Raw genomic sequence first — 23,620 nt, 5'->3', positions numbered from 1 at the left:
GGCGAAGGACATTGGGAGTACATAAAAGGCCATGATTGGAGGATGTGGGGTTGGAGTTTGCTCTTGAAACAAACAGATAAACGGCAGCAGTGGATAACCTTTCACTTGTACTTGAATACTAAACAAAAGAACACAATTCTCACTCAGTGGATAACACTCTCGCCTCTGAGTCAGAAGGTCGTGCGTTCAAGTCCCAATCCAGGGACTTGAACTCATAAATCTAGACTGACACTCCAGTGCAGTACTGAGGGAGTGCTGCACTGTCGGAGGGGCAGTACTGAGGGAGTGCTGCACTGTCGGAGGGGGCAGTACTGAGGGAGTGCTGCACTGTCGGAGGGGCAGTACTGAGGGAGTGCTGCACTGTCGGAAGGGCAGTACTGAGGGAGTGCAGCACTGTCGGAGGGGCAGTACTGAGGGAGCGCCGCATTGTCGGTGGGGCAGTACTGAGGGAGCGCCGCATTGTCGGTGGGGCAGTACTGAGGGAGTGCAGCACTGTCAGAGGGGCAGTACTGAGGGAGCGCCGCACTGTCGGAGGGGCAGTACTGAGGGAGCGCCGCACTGTCGGAGGGGCAGTACTGAGGGAGTGCTGCACTGTCGGAGGGGCAGTACTGAGGGAGTGCAGCACTGTCGGAGGGCAGTACTGAGGGAGCGCCGCATTGTCGGTGGGGCAGTACTGAGGGAGTGCAGCACTGTCGGAGGGGCAGTACTGAGGGAGCGCCGCACTGTCGGTGGGGCAGTACTGAGGGAGCGCTGCACTGTCGGAGGGGCAGTACTGAGGGAGTGCCGCACTGTCGGTGGGGCAGTACTGAGGGAGCGCAGCACTGTCGGAGGGGCAGTACTGAGGGAGTGCAGCACTGTCGGAGGGGCAGTACTGAGGGAGTGCAGCACTGTCGGTGGGGCAGTACTGAGGGAGTGCAGCACTGTCGGTGGGGCAGTACTGAGAGAGTGCTGCACTGTTGGAGGGGCAGTACTGAGGGAGTGCAGCACTGTCGGTGGGGCAGTACTGAGGGAGTGCCGCACTGTCGGAGGGGCAGTACTGAGGGAGCGCCGCACTGTTGGAGGGGCAGTACTGAGAGAGTGCTGCACTGTTGGAGGGGCAGTACTGAGGGAGCGCCGCACTGTTGGAGGGGCAGTACTGAGGGAGAGCCGCACTGTCGGAGGGGCAGTACTGAGAGAATGCTGCACTGTTGGAGGGGCAGTACTGAGAGAGTGCTGCACTGTTGGAGGGGCAGTACTGAGAGAGTGCTGCACTGTCGGAGGGGCAGTACTGAGGGAGCGCTTCACTGCTGGAGGTGCCGTCTTTTGGATGAGACGTTGGAAGGGCCGTCAGGTGGATGTAAAAGATGTCGTCACTATTTGGAAGAGCAGGGGAGTTAGACCTGGTGTCCTGGAGCCAATATTTATCCCTTAAGCACCATCACTTTTTTTTTTAAAAGATTATCTGGTCATTATCACATTGCTGTTTGTGGGAGCTTGCTGTGCATAAATTGTCTGTAGCGTTTCCTGCATTACAACAGTGACTACACCTCACAAGTACTTCATTGGATGTAACGTGCTTTGGGACGCCCTGAGATCAGGAAAGGTATTGTAGAAATGAAAGTTCTTTCTTTTATAAATGTCAACATTATCTCGAGTGAACGTGTAGTCGGAGCATTTGGTCTTAGTGACCATTCTGCTGCTGGCGTGGGATCCATAACCCACACAGCACATCAAAGTGCCCTCTTCACTGCAAGCTATACCAGTTGTAGATTGTTTGACACTGTGTCTGTACTGTGCCGTTAACTAGGTGGGAGATTGAAGGAGAAACAAGCAGAGAGATGGCGATTCACAGCCCAGTCTTCATGCTTGGACTCTGATCAGCCGATATTTAAAATTCAAACTTACCGCAATAAGTTGTGATTTGTGAAAGGAGGAATCCTCCTGTTTGTGTGAGTGTGCACGCACTTACCAGTGACACGGCAAGTGAATGGCAGTACAACAGTTCCATCTACTGGTACTCAACAAGAAACTAAACAACATCGCTTCACACACAGTATTGAAGGAACCGCGGAGACTGCAAGGAGATTAGTCAATGCTAGCTCAAGTAATTAAACTGCTGGGGTGAGGAAAAACAGGGAAATAAACACTGATGAGGGGACACAACAGTTCCATTAAAACAGAAGACAAAAAAGTGAGCATGTTGTACTTATCCACTGGGTTGCTCTATCCCAGACGTACCTTCACTGTACAATATCATTTTCACATTAAATTGTTACGGTGTTTAACCAAGATCAGTCCACCACTGAAGATTTGTTAAGAGTCTCGACACATTTGTAAATGGTTCTGCAACATTCTCATTTCTCTCATGCCTTTACCAGCAAGCTGTGAATGTGATGCGATTGTGCAGCCGTGACACATTGGTGCGAATCCTGGTGAAAAGTGTTCCCTGTAAGTGCAGCAGAGTAGTCTAATGGAGGTTGTGTCAGGCACAGGCTGGGCTCCCATCTCTCAACCTCTTGACACGAGTGCTGCTGAATAAGTGCAGAAGGCCGGGTTTCACAACCCTGCTCGAGGGGCCCGTTCTCAGAAAGGCAGCTTCTTCGTGTGCTTTAAACTGTTAGAATCTCTCTGTCTGGTCCATCGCAAGCTCTGGCGATGGGCCAGGTTGTGAACTGAGGCCCATGTGAAAGGGCATGTGGGTCTGTGACTGGCTCCTGGACTGTATTCCAGGTGATAGGCTTCAACCTGCCACACGATACTGATTGCACCAACACCTGCCTGTGCATTTTACTCAGCTGACATTTATAACACAATATGATTGTTCCCCGTGCTTTCCCCAACCTCCGGAAAACTCAACTCCCATTCAAATCATGGGCAAAATAATCCAAGCAAATTCTGTGTGTAACTGTGCACTAACACTCTTTTTAATAATTTTACACGACTTTTTATTATAATTTAGGTTTTTATTGGTTTTACAACAAGAATAATACAGAGGAATGCATCAGCCGGAAATAGCTCCCAGTACAGGGGACAATGCAGACAAGATACCAAGCACACTGCAAGACAATCCAATGGATACAACGTACATTAAATCCGTTTGCTCTCAATATATAGTGAGAGGCGACACTCCATGGATTCAAGTCAGTTAATGTATTCTCTGGCAAAACAAAAATGGTCGACAGGAGTCCACCGCCATTGGTGCCGGCTATGCATTTGGTCAGATGAAATGTCTCAGATGTCACAAAATTCTTTCCAAAAGGACTCCAGTCTCCCTTGTGCAGGACAGAACATGTACTTGCAGGCTGCCACACACAGTGATAATACGGTCCAGTCTTCCACCGTGGGAGAGGTGTTGTTACCCCAGTCCTGCCTAGTACTGTATTAAGAGAGTGAGCACTGACTTAACTCCCTCCTCAGAATGGTGCAGCAGAACACATTTCCTTCCACATTCAAACAGCACATTGTATTGTGTGGGCTGCTCAGGGACTGCCTTACCTTTCAAGTTACCTCGGACAATAAACGTGCTTTTGGACACCATTTGAAGGGAGTGATTTCTCACCATAACAGTCTTCGTTCTCCTAGTGGGAATCTGGGTGTCCGCCACACAAGTAACTTAAGGGCACATCCCTGCACAAGCTCTGGGGGTTACAGGGCTGGTAGGGTTATGTGACGGGGGATCCTGTGACATTATCGAACCTATGCCCCACCCGCTGAAAGTTCTGCTTTTCCTTCCCCGGCCCCTGCCCAAAAATACCAACCGGAAGAAATCTGAGACATAAGGGACTTACAGCGCATGGAATTAAAGTGGATGAGACCACGTGGAGGGGAGAAAACAAATCATAAACGGAGGTTTCTTGGGCTGGAAAGGTGAGCTCCACGGAAATGATCTGCATGTGCAAAGTGAAGCAACAACATCAGAATTTGCGAGCAGGATACGCAGACAGATACTGGGGTGTGGGGAAATCTGAGTTTATCCATTTCAGAAGAGTCAGGAGAGGAGGAGTTACACCTTAAATGGTAAGATTTTAAAGAGAGTAGAGGGACCGTGGGTGTCAGGCCATTAAAGGTATCGGCAGAAATAAATGGTCATAAAAAAGGCCAACGGAATCCTTGGATTTTTATCGAGAGGCATAAAATGTAAAAAGCGGGGAAGTAATGTCGAACTTAAAATCGTAGAATCTCAGCGCACAGATGGAGGCCATTCCAGCCCGCCGTGCCTGTGCCGGCTCTGTGACAGAGCGATCCACTTTGTCCCACTCCCAGCTTTTCCCCATAACCATGCTGTACAAGCCCTTCGGCTGCACTGTCGGAGGGGCAGTACTGAGGGAGCGCCGCACTGTCAGAGGGGCAGTACTGAGGGAGCGCCGCACTGTCAGAGGGGCAGTACTGAGGGAGTGCCGCACTGTCGGAGGGGCAGACTGAGGGAGCGCTGCACTGTCGGAGGGGCAGTACTGAGGGAATGCTGCACTGTCGGAGGGGCAGTACTGAGGGAGTGCTGCACTGTCGGAGGGGCAGTACTGAGGCAGCGCTGCACTGTCGGAGGGGCAGTACTGAGGGAGTGCTGCACTGTCGGAGGGGCAGTACTGAAGGAGCGCTGCACTGTTGGAGGGGCAGTACTGAGGGAGTGCCGCACTGTTGGAGAGACAGTACTGAGGCAGCGCTGCACTGTCGGAGGGGCAGTACTGAGGGAGTGCTGCACTGTCGGAGGGGCAGTACTGAGGGAGTGCTGCACTGTCGGAGGGGCAGTACTGAGGCAGCGCTGCACTGTCGGAGGGGCAGTACTGAGGCAGCGCTGCACTGTTGGAGGGGCAGGGGTAAAAGAGATGATCTGGTCATCATCACATTGCTGTTTGTGGGAGCTTGCTGTGTGCTGATTGACTGCCCGTTTCCCACAATACAACTGTGACTAGTGACTGCACTTCAAAAAGTATTTCATTGGCTGTAAAGCGCTTTGGGATTGATTGTATGCACTGGTCAGAGAGCACAAATTGAAGAGAATCAGAAATATTAAAGGCAGTTCAGAAAAAAAATCGAGAGAAAATGTGGAATTCTCTGTTGTATGGAGAAAAACACCAGCATAAACTAAATGGGTCAGGCTATCCGTTTCTGTGCTGTATCCCTGTGATTCTGTACAACTAATGGGTGCAGAAAGGCAAGGAAATGCCTGGGTAGGAGGAAGTACAGAGGTGACTAGATGCTCCAAACGATAGGAAGGATAGTGAGGCTCTCGAATGGTACGAAGGCGGATTCACTGGGATGAGGAAATACAACTATAGAGAAAAACTTGAAAAAAACCAACAGATTATGGGATGTTATGAACTGTTTAAAATGATGAAGGGATGGACAGGGAAGATAGAAGCAGGTTGTTTTCAGTGGTTAGTGGGTCATGAATGAGGCAATATAGATACAAGATTAAATGTTGGAGAGGTAGAGCAGGGCCAGGAGAACACGCTTCACACAGAGACAGAGAGTGACGAGGCTGTGGGATTCACTCCCAGAGTTAGTGGTTGAATCAGAAACTGCAGCAACATTGCAGATTGGACGGGAGAGGTGAAGGAGAGTGTTTGAAGGGATATGGGAGCGGGATGGGGAATGGTGATTCGGACTATCAGCTCCCACGGAGGGTGAATGACGATATGGACTGGTATCTTTGTGTCACAAAGCTTGGCTGACAGCTAGGGCAAAAGCTTGGTGGGGGGCAGAGAAAAGTAATTCATCCCAGCTGGAGAGAAGACATGAGGCAATGTAATGAAAGGGCCCCTTGCAGCCCACCAGCCCAGGCTGCACGTTGCAGACCAGTCGCCAGGAGAATGAAGACGTGTTATGGTGAGCAGCAATCACTCTTTCGATCATACCTTTCACCAAGTGTAGCGTTCTGTTTGGATGAACGCTGCACTTTCAAATACGATTGAGGATGCTTCGGCACAACTGAGGAGACCCTCAAGCCTCAGCCTCAGCAATGGCGCCAAATCGCCAACGAAGCCTACAGGAAAATAACGGGAAAAGAAAAAAGCATGATAAATTTCTGGGGGAAACAATGACAAGGTATGATCGAAGAGCAATAATGGATGGTTGGCAAAGTGTATTGTACCAGGCAATCGAGGACAGTAAGGCAAATGGAGAACCTGACCTGAAGATCTCGGGCTTCAAGTCTCAGTTTCCTGGTACAGAACAGGCAGCTACCCAGTTTTGCTCCAGTAATAGGCAAGAGTTGTAATAACCTTTGAATTCAGCTTCAGAGCTTTGAGTGTTTGCAGTCAGGACTTTGCAGCAATGTAGCTGAGTGACCAAAATGGAGCCCATTGGAGAACTGTCAGAGCAAAATCTTTGATCAGAATTCAAAACATTCACGTCACATTTAGCAATCCAAGCTTCAAAGTGTTATTACAGCCCTGGGAGTGTTGGCGTTTGGTTTACTGTATAGGACGACACAGCTACTCACACCCTTCACGCCCCTGGTTCTCGTACCTCACCCTTGTTTCTCCACAGCACCTCACTCCTACTCTAGCCCAACCCGCTCGTTTCTACTCGACTGCACAATCCCCAAGCCTCCACTCTACTGTCCAACTCTCAACTTGTCATGTCCCTGCTCGATCCAACTCCAAGCTTGCTCTCTACTGCGGAATCAGCCCAACACCCAACTGACCAACCACTGGGCTGCCCAATACCCCAACATCCTAATGTAATTTCAACTCATTCCAGTCTAAGTCAACGACACCAGATACATCCCCTCTGACCAGTCTGTAGCTACACCCTTTTTACAATTGACTCGATAACATCCGTGTTTGAACACGATGCCCCAAACTCACTCCTCAGTCCAAATTCCCTCCCATTCTAATTCTATACCCTCACATTGTCCCATTGCACCTCAGCTCAGCTGGCCATTCTCAGACTACGTTTGCCTTCTCATTTGCCGCTGTAGTCTGTTATCCCGAGTTTCTACCTTCTACATTATGGCCCATGTTATTCCACACGCCCTGTTCTAAATAGTCCCCTTCTACTTTGCCGCCCATCTCTCAAGTACCCCATTACATCTAGGCCTATATTTGTAGATCCTACCCAACTCATTCCAGCACTAAGTTGCTCGCTGTTACCACTCACTCACATCTAAATTGTTTTCCCTCCCCAATCCAACAACGACCCACTTTTCTCTCCCAGTTTTTTCCTCCCCCTTCCTGAAGCCATGGACCCCTTGCTGGGTGTAGTCCCATGGGCGATAGGCATCCCTGGCACCTCATCGATTGGCCACGATTTACTTATCATCCTTGACAGCGAGATGGGCAGGCTAATGAATGGTGGAGACCATCACAGTCATTCCAAGCACAATCCTGTCCTGAACTGAAGTCCACACAATACTTCCCACAGAGGTCGCAGGACAGGAATCGGGATGGGGATGACTGTTTAATTTCTTCTCTCTCCTGATCTCGGTATTAACTGTTGCTCCTACCACTGTCACTTAGCACACACCAGGAATCGAACCTGGCACATTCCTGGTCCACAAGACGCTGTGTGAACCTGCTGAGCCATCAGCAGAGCACTCTCAATCCCACAAGTCTCTCCACCTTCCATACCCCACACTGGCTTCCTGATTTTCCCCAGTCACACGGCACCATAACACCACTTCTATCCTCCAATCTGTTCCTGACTCGAAAGCCCGAATCCAGCCCTCCTCCTCCTCAATTGCACAGCTCGTTCTCTCTCCAGCTCTACAGCCTTCCATCTCTCCGTCCCTAAACCCTACAGCCTTCTACCTCTCCGTCCCTAAACCCTACAGCCTTCCACCTCTCCGTCTCTAAACCCAACAGCCTTCTACCTCTCCGTCCCTAAACCCTACACCTTCCACCTCTCCGTCCCTAAACCCTACAGCCTTCCACCTCTCCGTCCCTAAACCCTACACCTTCCACCTCTCCGTCCCTAAACCCTACAGCCTTCTACCTCTCCGTCCCTAAACCTTACACCTTCCACCTCTCCGTCCCTAAACCCTACAGCCTTCCACCTCTCCGTCCCTAAACCCGACACCTTCCACCTCTCCGTCCCTAAACCCTACAGCCTTCTACCTCTCCGTCCCTAAACCCTACAACTTCCATCTCTCCGTCCCTAAACCCTACACCTTCCACCTCTCCGTCCCTAAACCCTACAGCCTTCCACCTCTCCGTCCCTAAACCCTACAGCCTTCCACCTCTCCGTCCCTAATCCCTACACCTTCCACCTCTCCGTCCCTAAACCCTACAATTTCCACCTCTCCGTCCCTAAACCCTACAGCCTTCCACCTCTCCGTCCCTAAACCCTACAACTTCCATCTCTCCATCCCTAAACCCTACAGCCTTCCACCTCTCCGTCCCTAAACCCTACAACTTCCATCTCTCCGTCCCAAAACCCTACAATTTCCACCTCTCCGTCCCTAAACCCTACAGCCTTCCATCTCTCCGTCCCTAAACCCTACAACTTCCACCTCTCCGTCCCTAAACCCTACAGCCTTCTACCTCTCCGTCCCTAAACCCTACACCTTCCACCTCTCCGTCCCTAAACCCTACAACTTCCACCTCTCCGTCCCTAAACCCTACAGCCTTCTACCTCTCCGTCCCTAAACCCTACAACTTCCACCTCTCCGTCCCTAAACCCTACACCTTCTACCTCTCCGTCCCTAAACCCTACAATTTCCACCTCTCCGTCCCTAAACCCTACACCTTCCACCTCTCCGTCCCGAAACCCTACAATTTCCATCTCTCCGTCCCTAAACCCTACAGCCTTCTACCTCTCCGTCCCTAAACCCTACAACTTCCATCTCTCCGTCCCTAAACCCTACACCTTCTACCTCTCCGTCCCTAAACCCTACAATTTCCACCTCTCCGTCCCTAAACCCTGCAGCCTTCTACCTCTCCGTCCCTAAACCCTACAATTTCCACCTCTCCGTCCCTAAACCCTACACCTTCCACCTCTCCGTCCCTAAACCCTACAGCCTTCTACCTCTCCGTCCCTAAACCCTACAACTTCCATCTCTCCGTCCCTAAACCTTACACCTTCCACCTCTCCGTCCCTAAACCCTACAGCCTTCCACCTCTCCGTCCCTAAACTCTACAGCCTTCCACCTCTCCGTCCCTAAACCCTACACCTTCCACCTCTCCGTCCCTAAACCCTACAATTTCCACCTCTCCGTCCCTAAACCCTACAGCCTTCCACCTCTCCGTCCCTAAACCCTACAACTTCCATCTCTCCGTCCCTAAACCCTACAGCCTTCCACCTCTCCGTCCCTAAACCCTACAACTTCCATCTCTCCGTCCCAAAACCCTACAATTTCCACCTCTCCGTCCCTAAACCCTACAGCCTTCCATCTCTCCGTCCCTAAACCCTACAACTTCCACCTCTCCGTCCCTAAACCCTACAGCCTTCTACCTCTCCGTCCCTAAACCCTACACCTTCCACCTCTCCGTCCCTAAACCCTACAACTTCCACCTCTCCGTCCCTAAACCCTACAGCCTTCTACCTCTCCGTCCCTAAACCCTACAACTTCCATCTCTCCGTCCCTAAACCCTACACCTTCTACCTCTCCGTCCCTAAACCCTACAATTTCCACCTCTCCGTCCCTAAACCCTACAGCCTTCTACCTCTCCGTCCCTAAACCCTACAATTTCCACTTCTCCGTCCCTAAACCCTACACCTTCCACCTCTCCGTCCCTAAACCCTACAATTTCCATCTCTCCGTCCCTAAACCCTACAGCCTTCTACCTCTCCGTCCCTAAACCCTACAACTTCCATCTCTCCGTCCCTAAACCCTACAATTTCCACCTCTCCGTCCCTAAACCCTACACCTTCCACCTCTCCGTCCCTAAACCCTACAGCCTTCCACCTCTCCGTCCCTAAACCCTACACCTTCCACCTCTCCGTCCCTAAGCCCCATCACCACCAGCCTCACTCTCCCTTCTATCCCCTTCCAACTCCACGGCCTGTAAACTGTATAACTGCCAACACTTCTTTCCAAGCCAAACATCCCCTTCTCAATCTACGGCTCCCTTCTGAAGCTTCACTTTCACTCTACGGTTACGAACCCAACAAGCTCTGTCCAACTGTACAGTCCCAGCACAGCTGGCCCTTCCAATTTGACTTCTCCAGGGTCAAACTACCCCTCCAACTCCAGCCCAACTGACCCCATCAACTCTTTCCGCCCGCCCCCACCCCCCACCACATAGAACTATCTCCTTCCAATTCTATGGCCCTGGACCAACTGCCTTTTCCAACTTGATAGCTATAATAGCCATCTTGCAACTGGACAGCCCAGTTCCATACAAGCTATAACTCTACGTCTTTGACTCACTCAACTATACATTTGGACTTACTCCCATACTAGCTCGAGATCTTGTACCCACCACTCCCATACTAGCAAATCTGTACATGGCTGGTGCACCATCCTCTATACGAGCTATAACCTACTCCACATCTTTTGTACCTCCGTCCCTATACCTCTATGTCTACGACTAAGCATCTCCCATACTAGCTATAACCTACTCTACATCTTCGACTATTTAAGTAATAACTTATTGAAAACAATTTGCCAAAAGCATAAAGAGCTGAAGTACAAATCTGCAAAAGGGGCTTGGTCACGAGAGCCAGTTACTGACCGACAGCAATGTTTACTGTTAGACTGACTCAGATTCTGTTGCCCTCCAACATGGAAACAGAATCAGTCAGTGCAGATTATGGAAAGTAAGCATCACACTCTGTCTCGCTAACATTGTTCATACCTCCAGCTTTCAGTGGCATGATCCATTCTCAACAGAAAAACATTGAGACGCAGCATACTGACTGAAGATGGTGCAATAATGCAACAAAAACACGATGGATGAAGAGCAGCAAGCCACAGCCATTGAAGCCAGTTGTCATCCACACTATCTGATCACTTGTAGAAAAAGGATTGTTTTGTTGATAAGGAAAGTGCCATCATTGCAAGGATCACTGAGAGATTGATTGTGGTGTGAGGCTTGTTGAGTACTGGTGAAAGTGAACACTTCCTAGAGGGGAGGAGGGAAGTGGAAGCCTGCAGCTCTCTCTTGTACCATTCAGTACACAGCTTCCGAATGGCTCCTCGCGGCGGGTCACACTGAGCTTTGAGAGGGTGCCACTTTACTGCTCAAGCACAAAAAGCGTAACCTCCATTGGTAAAGTGAAAGGGGCCCATGGCTAAAATGGCCCACCACCAGACTTTGGATTTGCAACACAAGACTCCAATTTACAGCTTCAACACCCCCGAGTTCCTGTTATCACGCAGTGATTGTTTTGCAGAGCACACAAGCGGGCAACAGAGTCGGAGAAATCATATTCTTGTTGGGTGGGCAGAGGATGGGGGAGTGGGAGAAAGAGGGGAAAGGGAGGGGGAGGGGGATGGGGAGAGGGGGAGGGGAGTGGGAGAAGGAAGGGGAGAGGAGAGGGTGGGAGAGCGGAAGAGGGGAACGGGAGAGGGTGGGGAGGGGAGGGGAGGGAAGGGGTGAGGGGGAGGGAAGGGGTGAGGGGGAGGGAAGGGGTGAGGGGGAGGGAGAGGGTGGGGGAGGGAGAGGGTAGGGGAGGGAGAGGGTAGGGGAGGGAGAGGGTAGGGGAAGGAGAGGATAGGGGAGGGAGAGGATAGGGGAGGGAGAGGGAAGGGGGGATGGAGAGGGAAGGGGGGAGGGAGAGGGAAGGGGGGAGGGAGAGGGAAGGGGGAGGGAGAGGGAAGGGGGGAGGGAGAGGGAAGGGGGGAGGGAGAGGGAAGGGGGGAGGGAGAGGGAAGGGGGGAGGGAGAGGGAAGGGGGGAGGGAGAGGGAAGGGGGGAGGGAGAGGGAAGGGGGGAGGGAGAGGGAAGGGGGAGGGAGAGGGAAGGGGGGAGGGAGAGGGAAGGGGGGAGGGAGAGGGAAGGGGGGAGGGAGAGGGAAGGGGGGAGGGAGAGGGAAGGGGGGAGGGAGAGGGAAGGGGGGAGGGAGATAGAGGGAAGGGGTAGAGGGTGGGGGAGGGAGAGGGTAGGAGAGGTGAGGGAGAGAGATGGGGAAGGGGAGAGGGAAGGGGAGAGGAGAGGGGAGAAGGTGAGGGTGAGTGGGGAGGGAGAGGGGAGTGGGTGAAGAGGATGGAGGGGGAAGAGCAGGGAGGGGAAGAGGGGGAGGGGAAGAGGAAGAGGGGAGTGGGAGAGGGGGAGGGGAGTGGGAGAGGGGAGTGGGAGAGGGGAGTGGGAGAGGGGAGTGGGAGAGGGGAGTGGGAGAGGGGAGTGGGAGAGGGCGGGGGAGGGGAGTGGGAGAGGGCGGGGGAGGGGAGTGGGAGAGGGCGGGGGAGGGGAGTGGGAGAGGGCGGGGGACAGTACTAGGAAGGGGAAGCGGGAGAATAAACAGAATGAAAAGCTGCTCCACCTGACAGCAATCCCAACCTTTGCATCATCAGCTTTTCAAGTATTTCCCCAATTTCCGGTTTGAAAGTTATGACTGAATCTGCTTCCACCAACCTTTCAGGCAGCGCGTTCCCGATCACAACTCGCTGTGTAAAAATGTCATTTCATTCCCCCTCGGGTTCTTTTGCCATTTATCCTCAATCTGTGTCCCTCTGGTGACCGACCCTCCTGCCCCTGGAAACACTCTCTCCTTATTTACTCGATCAAAACTCCTCATAATTTTGAACCCCTCTGTCAAATCTCCCTGAACCTTCTCTGCCCCAAGGAGAACAGCTTCTCCAGTCTCTCCATGTAACTGAAGTCCCTCAGCCCCGGGACCATGTCAGTAAATCCCCTCTGCACCCTCGCCAAGGCCGGAACATCCTTCCTACAGTGCAGTGCCCAGAATTGGACACAATACCCCAGCTGGGGCCTAACAGTGATTTATAAGGTTGAGCATAACTTTGTGGTTTTTGGACTATGCCTCGACTTAGAAAGTCCAGGATTGCATATGTTTTTTTTTAAAACCGCCGTCCCTAAACTTCTCCGTCCGTATAAACTCTCTGACACATATTCACAGCCACCCCCTTATCCTTGCATCATCCTATAGCCTCACACAGACAAATCCATCTCCGCCCACCTCCTTGCATCGCTCACCGCCCACAGCCCTCTATCCCTTTCCAATCCACTACCTTCCGTGTCTGCTCCTGGAAAAATCTCCAGGTCACTTCCCACTGCACTCTCACACACCCAGCTGCCGATGTTCATCTTCTCCATTCCTCCCCTGCCTTTGATACCCATGTCCACAGTAAAACTCTTACTCTGTCCCACCCTGCCACTCCCCCAGATATGGCCCTCATCTTCATCCCCTCAAATCGCAGCGGTGTGGGGTTGAGTGTAAATGACACACAACCATTTAGCTATCTCTCAACAGATCTAGCTGGACCACAGCAAGCACTATTGGGCCCTGCTCCCAGCCGCCAGAATCACTCTCTTCCAGGATTCTCTTCTCCACGACCAGCTGTTTCCTGAAAACCCTCTCCCTGCTCCCTCCACCCTCAGCTCCAACAGCTCATTGAATCCTTTGTCACTAAGATCCAGGCCCTCTGTTCAGTGGCCTCTGCCGTTTCCCTCCCTTCCCCTTGCTTACCAAACCAAACTTCCACCGAGGCTCTGCTCTGCTGAACCTGATCCCATGACCATCTCAAGTTTCTCTCCCCAGGCCCTGGGACCCACTTCCTGCTTCTTTAACCCGATTCCCACAAAATTGCTGGCTCCCATGCATTCGGACATTGCAAATGGTTCCATCTCCTCGGTTACTGTTCCCCTCCTCAAAAAATCCAAACTCAACCTCTGACCTTGCAAACGGGCGCCAAACTCCCTTTCTTCCCCAAAGTTCTTGCATGTGTTGTCACTCCCAAATCCGTGCCCATCTTTCCTGTAGTTCCACGCTCAGCCTCAAGCTGAGCTTCTGACCCCAGATCCTCTCCGTCACATAGTCCGCCTACTTCCACCTCCGTGACATTGCCCGTCTCCGCTTTCCTCAGCCCATCCGCTGCTGAAACCCTCATCCCCAACTTTGCTGCCCGCGTGCCAACTGGCGCCAAGGCTCACTCACCCGCCACTCTGCTCCTTGCACACCTACACTTGGTCCTGTTCCACCATTGCGCCGAGTTTAAAATTCTCATCTTTTGTTTAAATCCCTTCACAGCCTCAACCCTCCTGCACTCTGCAACCTCCTCCAGACCTACAAACTGTGTAACCTCCTCCAGACCTACAAACTCTGCAACCTCCTCCAGACCTACAAACTCTGCAACCTCCTCCAGACCTACAAACTGTGTAACCTCCTACAGACCTACAAACTCTGCAACCTCCTCCAGACCTACAAACTGTGTAACCTCCTACAGACCTACAAACTCTGCAACCTCCTCCAGACCTACAAACTCTGCAACCTCCTCCAGACCTACAAACTGTGTAACCTCCTCCAGACCTACAAACTCTGCAACCTCCTCCAGACCTACAAACTCTGCAACCTCCTCCAGACCTACAAACTGTGTAACCTCCTCCAGACCTACAAACTCTGCAACCTCCTCCAGACCTACAAACTGTGTAACCTCCTCCAGACCTACAAACTCTGCAACCTCCTCCAGACCTACAAACTGTGTAACCTCCTCCAGACCTACAAACTCTGCAACCTCCTCCAGACCTACAAACTCTGCAACCTCCTCCAGACCTACAAACTGTGTAACCTCCTCCAGACCTACAAACTCTGCAACCTCCTCCAGACCTACACCTCCTCCAGACCTACAAACTGTGTAACCTCCTCCAGACCTACAAACTGTGTAACCTCCTCCAGACCTACAAACTCTGTAACCTCCTCCAGACCTACAAACTGTGTAACCTCCAACAGACCTACAAACTCTGCAACCTCCTCCAGACCTACAAACTCTGTAACCTCCTCCAGACCTACAAACTGAGTAACCTCCTCCAGACCTACAAACTCTGCAACCTCCTCCAGACCTACAAACTGTGTAACCTCCTCCAGACCTACAAACTGTGTAACCTCCTCCAGACCTACAAACTCTGCAACCTCCTCCAGACCTACAAACTCTGTAACCTCCTCCAGACCTACAAACTGTGTAACCTCCAACAGACCTACAAACTCTGCAACCTCCTCCAGACCTACAAACTGTGTAAGCTCCTCCAGACCTACAAACTCTGCAACCTCCTCCAGACCTACAAACTCTGCAACCTCCTCCAGACCTACAAACTGTGTAACCTCCTCCAGACCTACAAACTCTGCAACCTCCTCCAGACCTACAAACTCTGTAACCTCCTCCAGACCTACAAACTGTGTAACCTCCTCCAGACCTACAAACTCTGTAACCTCCTCCAGACCTACAAACTCTGTAACCTCCTCCAGACCTACAAACTCTGCAACCTCTTCCAGACCTACAAACTGTGTAACCTCCTCCAGACCTACAAACTGTGTAACCTCCTCCAGACCTACAAACTGTGTAACCTCCTCCAGACCTACAAACTCTGCAACCTCCTCCAGACCTATAAACTCTGCAACCTCCTCCAGACCTACAAACTCTGCAACCTCCTCCAGACCTACAAACTCTGCAACCTCCTCCAGCCCTACAAACTCTGTAACCTCCTCCAGACCTATAAACTCTGCAACCTCCTCCAGACCTACAAACTCTGTAACCTCCTCCAGACCTACAAACTGTGTAACCTCCTCCAGACCTACAAACTGTGTAACCTCCTCCAGACCTACAAACTGTGTAACCTCCTCCAGACCTACAAACTCTGTAACCTCCTCCAGACCTACAAACTCTGTAACCTCCTCCAGACCTACAAACTCTGCAACCTCCTCCAGACCTACAAACTCTGCAACCTCCTCCAGACCTACAAACTGTGTAACCTCCTCCAGACCTACAAACTGTGTAACCTCCTCCAGACCTACAAACTCTGCAACCTCCTCCAGACCTACAAACTCTGCAACCTCCTCCAGACCTACAAACTCTGCAACCTCCTCCAGACCTACAAACTGTGTAACCTCCTCCAGACCTACAAACTCTGCAACCTCCTCCAGACCTACAAACTCTGTAACCTCCTCCAGACCTACAAACTCCTCCAGACCTACAAACTCTGCAACCTCCTCCAGACCTACAAACTCTGCAACCTCCTCCAGACCTACAAACTCTGCAACCTCCTCCAGACCTACAAACTGTGTAACCTCCTCCAGACCTACAAACTCTGCAACCTCCTCCAGACCTACAAACTCTGTAACCTCCTCCAGACCTACAAACTCCTCACCACCAGAATTCCATATTTCCCTGACTCCAGCCTCTTGTGCCTCCCTCGGCCAGTTGTGGCTGTGACTTCAAGCGCACAGGCCCCGTGTTCCTGAATTCCATCCCTAAACCCCCCCCCGTCTCTCCACCCTCCTCACCTCCTCTCCAAAAATCTCTTTATTTGTTTTTTTTTCATAGAATCATGGAAATTTACAGTACAGAGGAGGCCATTCGGCCTATCGTGTACCCGTCGGCCGATAAAGAGCTACCCAGCCGAATCCCACTTTCCAACTCTTGGTCCGTAGCCCTGTAGGTTACAGCACTTCAGGTGCACATCCAGGTACTTTTTAAATGTGGTGAGGGTTTCTGCCTTTACCACCCTTTCAGGCCGTGAGTTCCAGACCCCCACCACCCTCTGGGTAAAAACATTTCCCATCAAGTCCCCTCTAAACCTTCTACCAATTACTTTAAATCTATGCCCTCTGGTTATTAACTCCTCTACTGAGGGAAATAGGTCCTTCCTATCCACTTTATCTACGCCCATCATAATTTTATATAACTCAATTAGGACTCTCTTCAGCCTCCTTTGATTGAAAGAAAACCACCCCAGCCTATTTAAACTTTCTCCAGTCCAGGCAACATCCTCGTAAATTTCCTCTGTACCCTCTCCAGTGCAATCTCATCCTTCCTGTAATGTGGTGACCAGAACTGCACGCAGTACTCCAGCTGTGGCCTAACCAGTGTTTTATACAGTTCAAGCATAACCTCCCTGCTCTTGTATTCTACGCCTCGGCTAATAAAGGCAAGCATCCCGCTTACCTTGGGACCTTTTCTTTTGCGTTAAAGGCACTATAAAAATACAAATTGTTTATTGTTGTTAACTAACAGTAAACTCCTAGAGTTACAGTGAGTAACCTGTACCCTGCAGAATAATAATTGCTCTGTCACAGTGAGTGACCCTTACTCTGAATAAACAGTGACTCTGTGCAGTTACACAGTGAGTGACCCTTACCCTGACTAAACAGTGACTCTGTGCAGTTACACAGTGAGTGACCCTTACCCTGAATAAACAGCGACTCTGTACAGTTACAGTGAGTGACCCTTACTCTGAATAAACAGTGACTCTGTGCAGTTACACAGTGAGTGACCCTTACCCTGAATAAACAGTGACTCTGTACAGTTACACAGTGAGTGACCCTTACCCTGAATAAACAGCGACTCTGTACAGTTAGTGAGTGACCCTTACCCTGAATAAACAGTGACTCTGTGCAGTTACACAGTGAGTGACCCTTACCCTGAATAAACAGCGACTCTGTACAGTTACAGTGAGTGACCCTTACTCTGAATAAACAGTGACTCTGTACAGTTACAGTGAGTGACCCTTACTCTGAATAAACAGTGACTCTGTGCAGTTACACAGTGAGTGACCCTTACCCTGAATAAACAGTGACTCTGTACAGTTACAGTGAGTGACCCTTACTCTGAATAAACAGTGACTCTGTACAGTTACAGTGAGTGACCCTTACCCTGAATAAACAGTGACTCTGTGCAGTTACACAGTGAGTGACCCTTACCCTGAATAAACAGTGACTCTGTACAGTTACAGTGAGTGACCCTTACCCTGAATAAACAGTGACTCTGTACAGTTACAGTGAGTGACCCTTACCCTGAATAAACAGTGACTCTGTACAGTTACACAGTGAGTAACCCTTACCCTGAATAAACAGTGACTCTGTACAGTTACAGTGAGTGACCCTTACCCTGAATAAACAGTGACTCTGTACAGTTACAGTGAGTGACCCTTACCCTGAATAAACAGTGACTCTGTACAGTTACAGTGAGTGACCCTTACCCTGAATAAACAGTGACTCTGTACAGTTACAGTGAGTGACCCTTACCCTAAATAAACAGTGACTCTGTGCAGTTACAGTGAGTGACCCTTACCCTGAATAAACAGTGACTCTGTACAGTCAGTGAGTGACCCTTACCCTGAATAAACAGTGACTCTGTACAGTTACAGTGAGTGACCCTTACCCTGAATAAACAGTGACTCTGTACAGTTAGTGAGTGACCCTTACCCTGAATAAACAGTGACTCTGTACAGTTACAGTGAGTGACCCTTACTCTGAATAAACAGTGACTCTGTACAGTTACTGGACAGGTTAGATGCAGGAAGAATGTTCCCGATGTTGGGGAAGTCCAGAATCAAGGGTCACAGTCTAAGGATAAGGGGTAGGCCATTTAGGACCGAGATGAGGAGAAACATCTTCACTCAGAGAGTTGTTAACCTGTGGAATTCCCTACCGCAGAGAGTTGTTGATGCCAGTTCTTTAGATATATTCAAGAGGGAGTTAGATATGGCCCTTACGGCTAAAGGGATCAAGGGATATGGAGAGAGAACAGGAAAGGGGTACTGAGGTGAATGATAAGCCATGATCTTATTGAATGGTGCTGCAGGCTCGAAGGGCCGAATGGCCTACTCCTGCACCTATTTTCTATGTTATACAGTGAGTAACCATTACCCTGAATAAATAGCGGCTCTGTACATTTGCACAGTGAATGACCTTATCCTGAATAAACAGCAACTCTACAGTTACACAGTGAGTGAGCCTTACCCTGAACAAATGATAACTCTGTACAGATACCCTACAAACTTAACAATGAGAGCGCCACTTAACCATTGATAGGTCTCAATAATATCGCTCATTAACAGCTGAAGGACACTCCGTCCCTTTGTGCTTTCTACATTTTTTATAAAAATGAGAAAAGTTCCAGCTGAGGAAGCCGCCTGTCCCGCCTCACACGATGTCACTCCCACTCATTCTAACCAACTGCCCGACTTAAATCAGGGGAATGACACAGGGGGCACTGGAGCAGCTTTTCCTGAGGCTCACTGCGGGACCGGGTGTGGTGCGTGCCAGGGGAAAACCCCAAATTCAGGGTAATCCAGAGACAGTGAGAGAAAGAGTGCGGGGCAGGGGGGGGGGGGTGTGGGTGGAGGGAGGGATTTGAGCAGGATACAGGCCACCGTTTGTAACTGCAAGCGGCAGGATTGTGCAGGCACACAGATCGTAGGCTGAGGCCGTTCTGTTGCGGATGGCAGGACCCAGCAAGTTTACTGAAAAGGCTGAACTCTTTGAAGCTAAATTAAAACTCCTGGCTTCATTTCCCGGGGCCAGGAGCTAAAGCTGGAGCAATTAATTAAATTGTTCTGTCCCAAGATCTGGAGAGGAGTCTGCAGCAAGAACATTCGTGTGAAATGCCAGAGGGTAAATGAGCTGAAGAGTCGGCAGCAGCGAGTCGGACCTCTCCTGTTCCGTTTGTCCGCACGGGGGGAGGGGGGAGCTCAGGCCCGAGCTGGGGGCCTCCTGTCGCAGTGACCAACACACCAGCTGCCCAACTCCGATGGTGATGGTGATGGTGGTGGAGGTGAAGACGATGATGGCGATGATCCCGCCTGTCCATGCTTACCCTCGACAGGATGTGTAGCCACAGATTAGCATGCCCTGCGCGAGCTGTGACCTCTCACTCTGCCACCAACACGATGCGAATACTGCCTCCACCAGACATCCCGGACCGCCAACAGATTGACAGACACATTGCGAAGCATTGCGTGCAGGCTGAGCTATCAAAATGTGCAGAGACTCCCAGCCCACTGGGTGAGATACGAGTGCTTGGGGGTTTTTTGAGGTACAGAAACATTTACAAATGTGGAAAGATGCTGATACACAGACAGACAAGAAGATTTCAAGCTTTCACTTCCCCTCCCGCCCAGCAAGAGAAATGCTGAAAATCAGTTGGCGAATGGTCACTCAGGAGAAGAACAAACGGGTTAGCGATGGAACAGCAGCAACAAGCTGGAAAATCCAACACACTCTCACATGGAAAGAAATCAAAACTTGCATTGTCCACAAATCAAAGCAAAATACAAAATAAATCAAACAGAAAGGAGATGGGGAGGTAAGCCTGAAGCTGCCTAGTTCCTGCCGTCCATTTACCCCGCATCCTCGCCACTTCACTCCGCTCTGATTTATACCACAAGGAGCAGGTCCGGGGTCTGAGTCACTGTCACCAACGCTAGTGTAATGCCCATTATAGTGGCCCGTAACACACCACACGCTGTAACCGCACCCATACATACACCACATGCTGTAAACACGCCAATACATACACCACACGCTGTAAACACGCCGATACACACATCACATGCTCATACATACACCACACGCTGTAAACACGCCCACACACACATCACACGCTATAAACATGCCCATACACACACACCACACGCTGTAAACACGCCTATACACACATCACATGACCATACATACACCACACGCTGTAAACACGCCCATACATACACCACACGCTGTAAACACGCCCATATATACCACACGCTGTAAACACGCCCATACACACATCACACGCTATAAACACGCCTATACACACATCACATGCTCATACATACACAACACACTGTAAACACGTCCATACATACACCACACGCTGTAAACACGCCCATACATACACCACATGCTGTAAACACGCCCATATACACCACACGCTGTAAACATGCCGATACACACATCACACACTATAAACACGCTCACATATACACCACACGCTGTAAACATTCCTATACACATATCACACGCTATCAACACGCTTACACATACACCACACGCTGTAAACACGCCTATACACATCACACGCTAAAAACATGCCCATACATATACCACGCTGTAAACACGCCCATACATACACCACGCGCTGTAAACTTGCCTATACATACACCACACGCTGTAAACACGCCTATACACACATCACACGCTATAAACATGTTCATACATACACCACACGCTGAAAACACGTCCATACATACATCACACACTGTAAACACGTCCATACATACACCACACACTGTATACACGCCTATACATACCTATTCATCCACCACAGATACGATACAGACGTTTGTAACATTCACTACCCAGTTTGAGTATGCTGCAATATAAACAGCACACTATAAACCGCTCTGTAACATACTCAACTGCTTTAAACAAATCTGTAACATAGGCAAAGCACATTCAGAGTCTGTAACACACACCAAATGCTACAAACATGCCTGTAACGAACACAAGGCATGTACAAACAGGCCTGTGGTATGTTCATGGGGCAGTATAAATGTGCTTGTTATTAAATATTGAAGGCTGCGGACTGAGAGAAGGGTATTATGATCTGAGTGAATAGCTCCAGTTACAGAGCTGGCACTGACACAGGCACCTTGGGCGAGTATCCCATCTGCCATGTGATGTAAGGTACCCAGAGCTGGCTATAAACTGCAGGCCTGCAACGTGTGGTATAAACAGACCGCCTGCAACTGATACACAATGGAACTCCCGATCATAGGCCTAGAACGGCACATGTTCCATTGGGGCTAATGAATCAGCAAGTCCGATCTCCTTCAGCTCTTTCATTTCACGATAAAGCACCATCTCCCAGAGAGCCACCGTCTCTCAACATCATTTTAAACAGTGTTAGAAAGGGGATACCGGACCCGGCACTGGTGCAGGCTGTGAGCCACGGGCACGGGTTCGATGCCAGGCCTGCTGTCGGGGCAGGCATTTGATGATCTGCTCTTGCTGTTACTGGGTCTGTGCTGCAACGTGTACACAACCAATCTGAGAACTGCAGCCTTGCTCGTTACCGTGAAACTCTTTTAGCACTTACAGTTTTACAAAGCTTTTTTGAAACCAGGACTGCCGCAGGAACGGCTACAGAATTGAAGCTGTCTGAATGAGATCGGACCAGGCCAACAGATTCTGCTGGGGGTAGGTCCCCTGCCCCTCAGCACCCGCAATATCCCGAGGAACGCCAGCTTATTGTGATATTGTGGGAACAGACGGAGACAGAAGCAAGCAGCAAAATGCTACTTACCTGCTTGATGGGGATAGCTCGGCCACTCCCGATGTTGTCCGTTTTGCCATCTAAGCTTTTCTTGTCCTTATCCGTATCGCTGCCCTTTCGAGACTGCGACAAAAGGGAGAGAGTAGCAAAAAACATGCTGAGAATTTAGGCAGATCTTTGCATGTAAACAACACTGGGGCTGTCTTCAAACAGACACCCCTCCCCAAATACACGGCCCAGGAACTCCCTCCATCCCAAACACAATGCCAGGAATTTACCCCTCCCTAATCACAGTCCCAGGAACTTACATGAACACCATGTTGCACTGCCCACAAATATGCACCCCTTCGAGGCCCACTGCCCCTCACTTCCACCCTCAGCCCAGCACTAACCTCCCATCATTCACTTCGTCATTGAATCAAACAATCCAACCCCACCCATCATTGAACCCAACAAGTGACTGCTGCACTGAGGGAATGCGGCACTGTCGGAGGGGCAGTACTGAGGGAGTGCCGCACTGTCGGAGGGGCAGTACTGAGGGAGTGCCGCACTGTCGGAGGGGCAGTACTGAGGGAGTGCCGCACTGTCGGAGGGGCAGTACTGAGGGAATGCGGCACTGTCGGAGGGGCAGTACTGAGGGAGGGCCGCACTGTCGGAGGGGCTGCACTGAGGGAATGCGGCACTGTCGGAGGGGCAGTACTGAGGGAGTGCCGCACTGTCGGAGGGGCAGTACTGAGGGAGTGCCGCACTGTCGGAGGGGCAGTACTGAGGGAGTGCCGCACTGTCGGAGGGGCAGTACTGAGGGAGTGCCGCACTGTCGGAGGGGCAGTACTGAGGGAGGGCTGCACTGTCGGAGGGGCAGTACTGAGGGAGTGCCGCACTGTCGGAGGAGCAGTACTGAGGGAGTGCCGCACTGTCGGAGGGGCAGTACTGAGGGAGGGCTGCACTGTTGGAGGAGCAGTACTGAGGGAGTGCCGCACTGTCGGAGGGGCAGTACTGAGAGAGCGCCACTCTGTCGGAGGGGCAGTACTGAAGGAGTGCCGCGCTGAAGGAGTGCCGCACTGTCTGAGGTGCAGTACTGAGGGAGGGCTGCACTGTTGGAGAGCAGTACTGAGGGAGTGCTGCACGGTCAGAGGGGCAGTACTGAGGGAGGGCTGCACTGTTGGAGGAGCAGTACTGAGGGAACGTCGTACTGTCGGAGGGCCAGTACTGAGGGAGCGCCGCACTGTCGGAGGCGCAGTACTGAGGGAGCGCCACACTGTCGGAGGGGCAGTACTGAGGGAGGGCTGCACTGTCGGAGGGCCAGTACTGAGGGAGGACTGCATTGTTGGAGGAGCAGTACTGAGGGAATGTCGCACTGTCGGAGGGACAGTACTGAGGGAGCGCCGCACTGTTGGAGAGGCAGTGCTGAGGGAGCACTGCACTGTTGGAGGGGCAGTGCTGAAGGAGTGCTGCTCTGTCGGAGGGGCAGAACTGAGGGATCGCCGCACTGTCGGAGGGGCAGTACTAAGGGAGTGCCGCACTGTCAGAGGGGCGGTACTGAGGGAGTTCT

At 51.1% G+C, this 23,620-nt stretch overlaps 1 protein-coding gene across 5 annotated transcripts in view; it reads right to left on the bottom strand.

The window, feature by feature from the left end:
- Positions 1-23,620, bottom strand: part of LOC139278449 (arf-GAP with GTPase, ANK repeat and PH domain-containing protein 1-like) — a 578,697-nt gene that overhangs the window by 207,596 nt on the left and 347,481 nt on the right. For 3 of the 5 annotated variants that reach the window (XM_070897250.1, XM_070897260.1, XM_070897241.1), the window contains exon 9: positions 22,099-22,191. In XM_070897250.1, the coding sequence (XP_070753351.1) occupies positions 22,099-22,191 (93 nt within the window). Of the gene's footprint in view, positions 1-2,921; positions 3,356-4,557; positions 5,963-22,098; positions 22,192-23,620 lie in introns of those variants that run through there. The other 2 variants (XM_070897276.1, XM_070897267.1) reach the window with 2 other exon arrangements.

Source organism: Pristiophorus japonicus, chromosome 1, assembly GCF_044704955.1.
Source record: "Pristiophorus japonicus isolate sPriJap1 chromosome 1, sPriJap1.hap1, whole genome shotgun sequence".
Taxonomy (NCBI): domain Eukaryota; kingdom Metazoa; phylum Chordata; class Chondrichthyes; family Pristiophoridae; genus Pristiophorus; species Pristiophorus japonicus.
The sequence above is the reverse complement of the archived record's forward strand: the minus strand, read 5'-3'. Positions and strand labels throughout refer to the sequence as shown.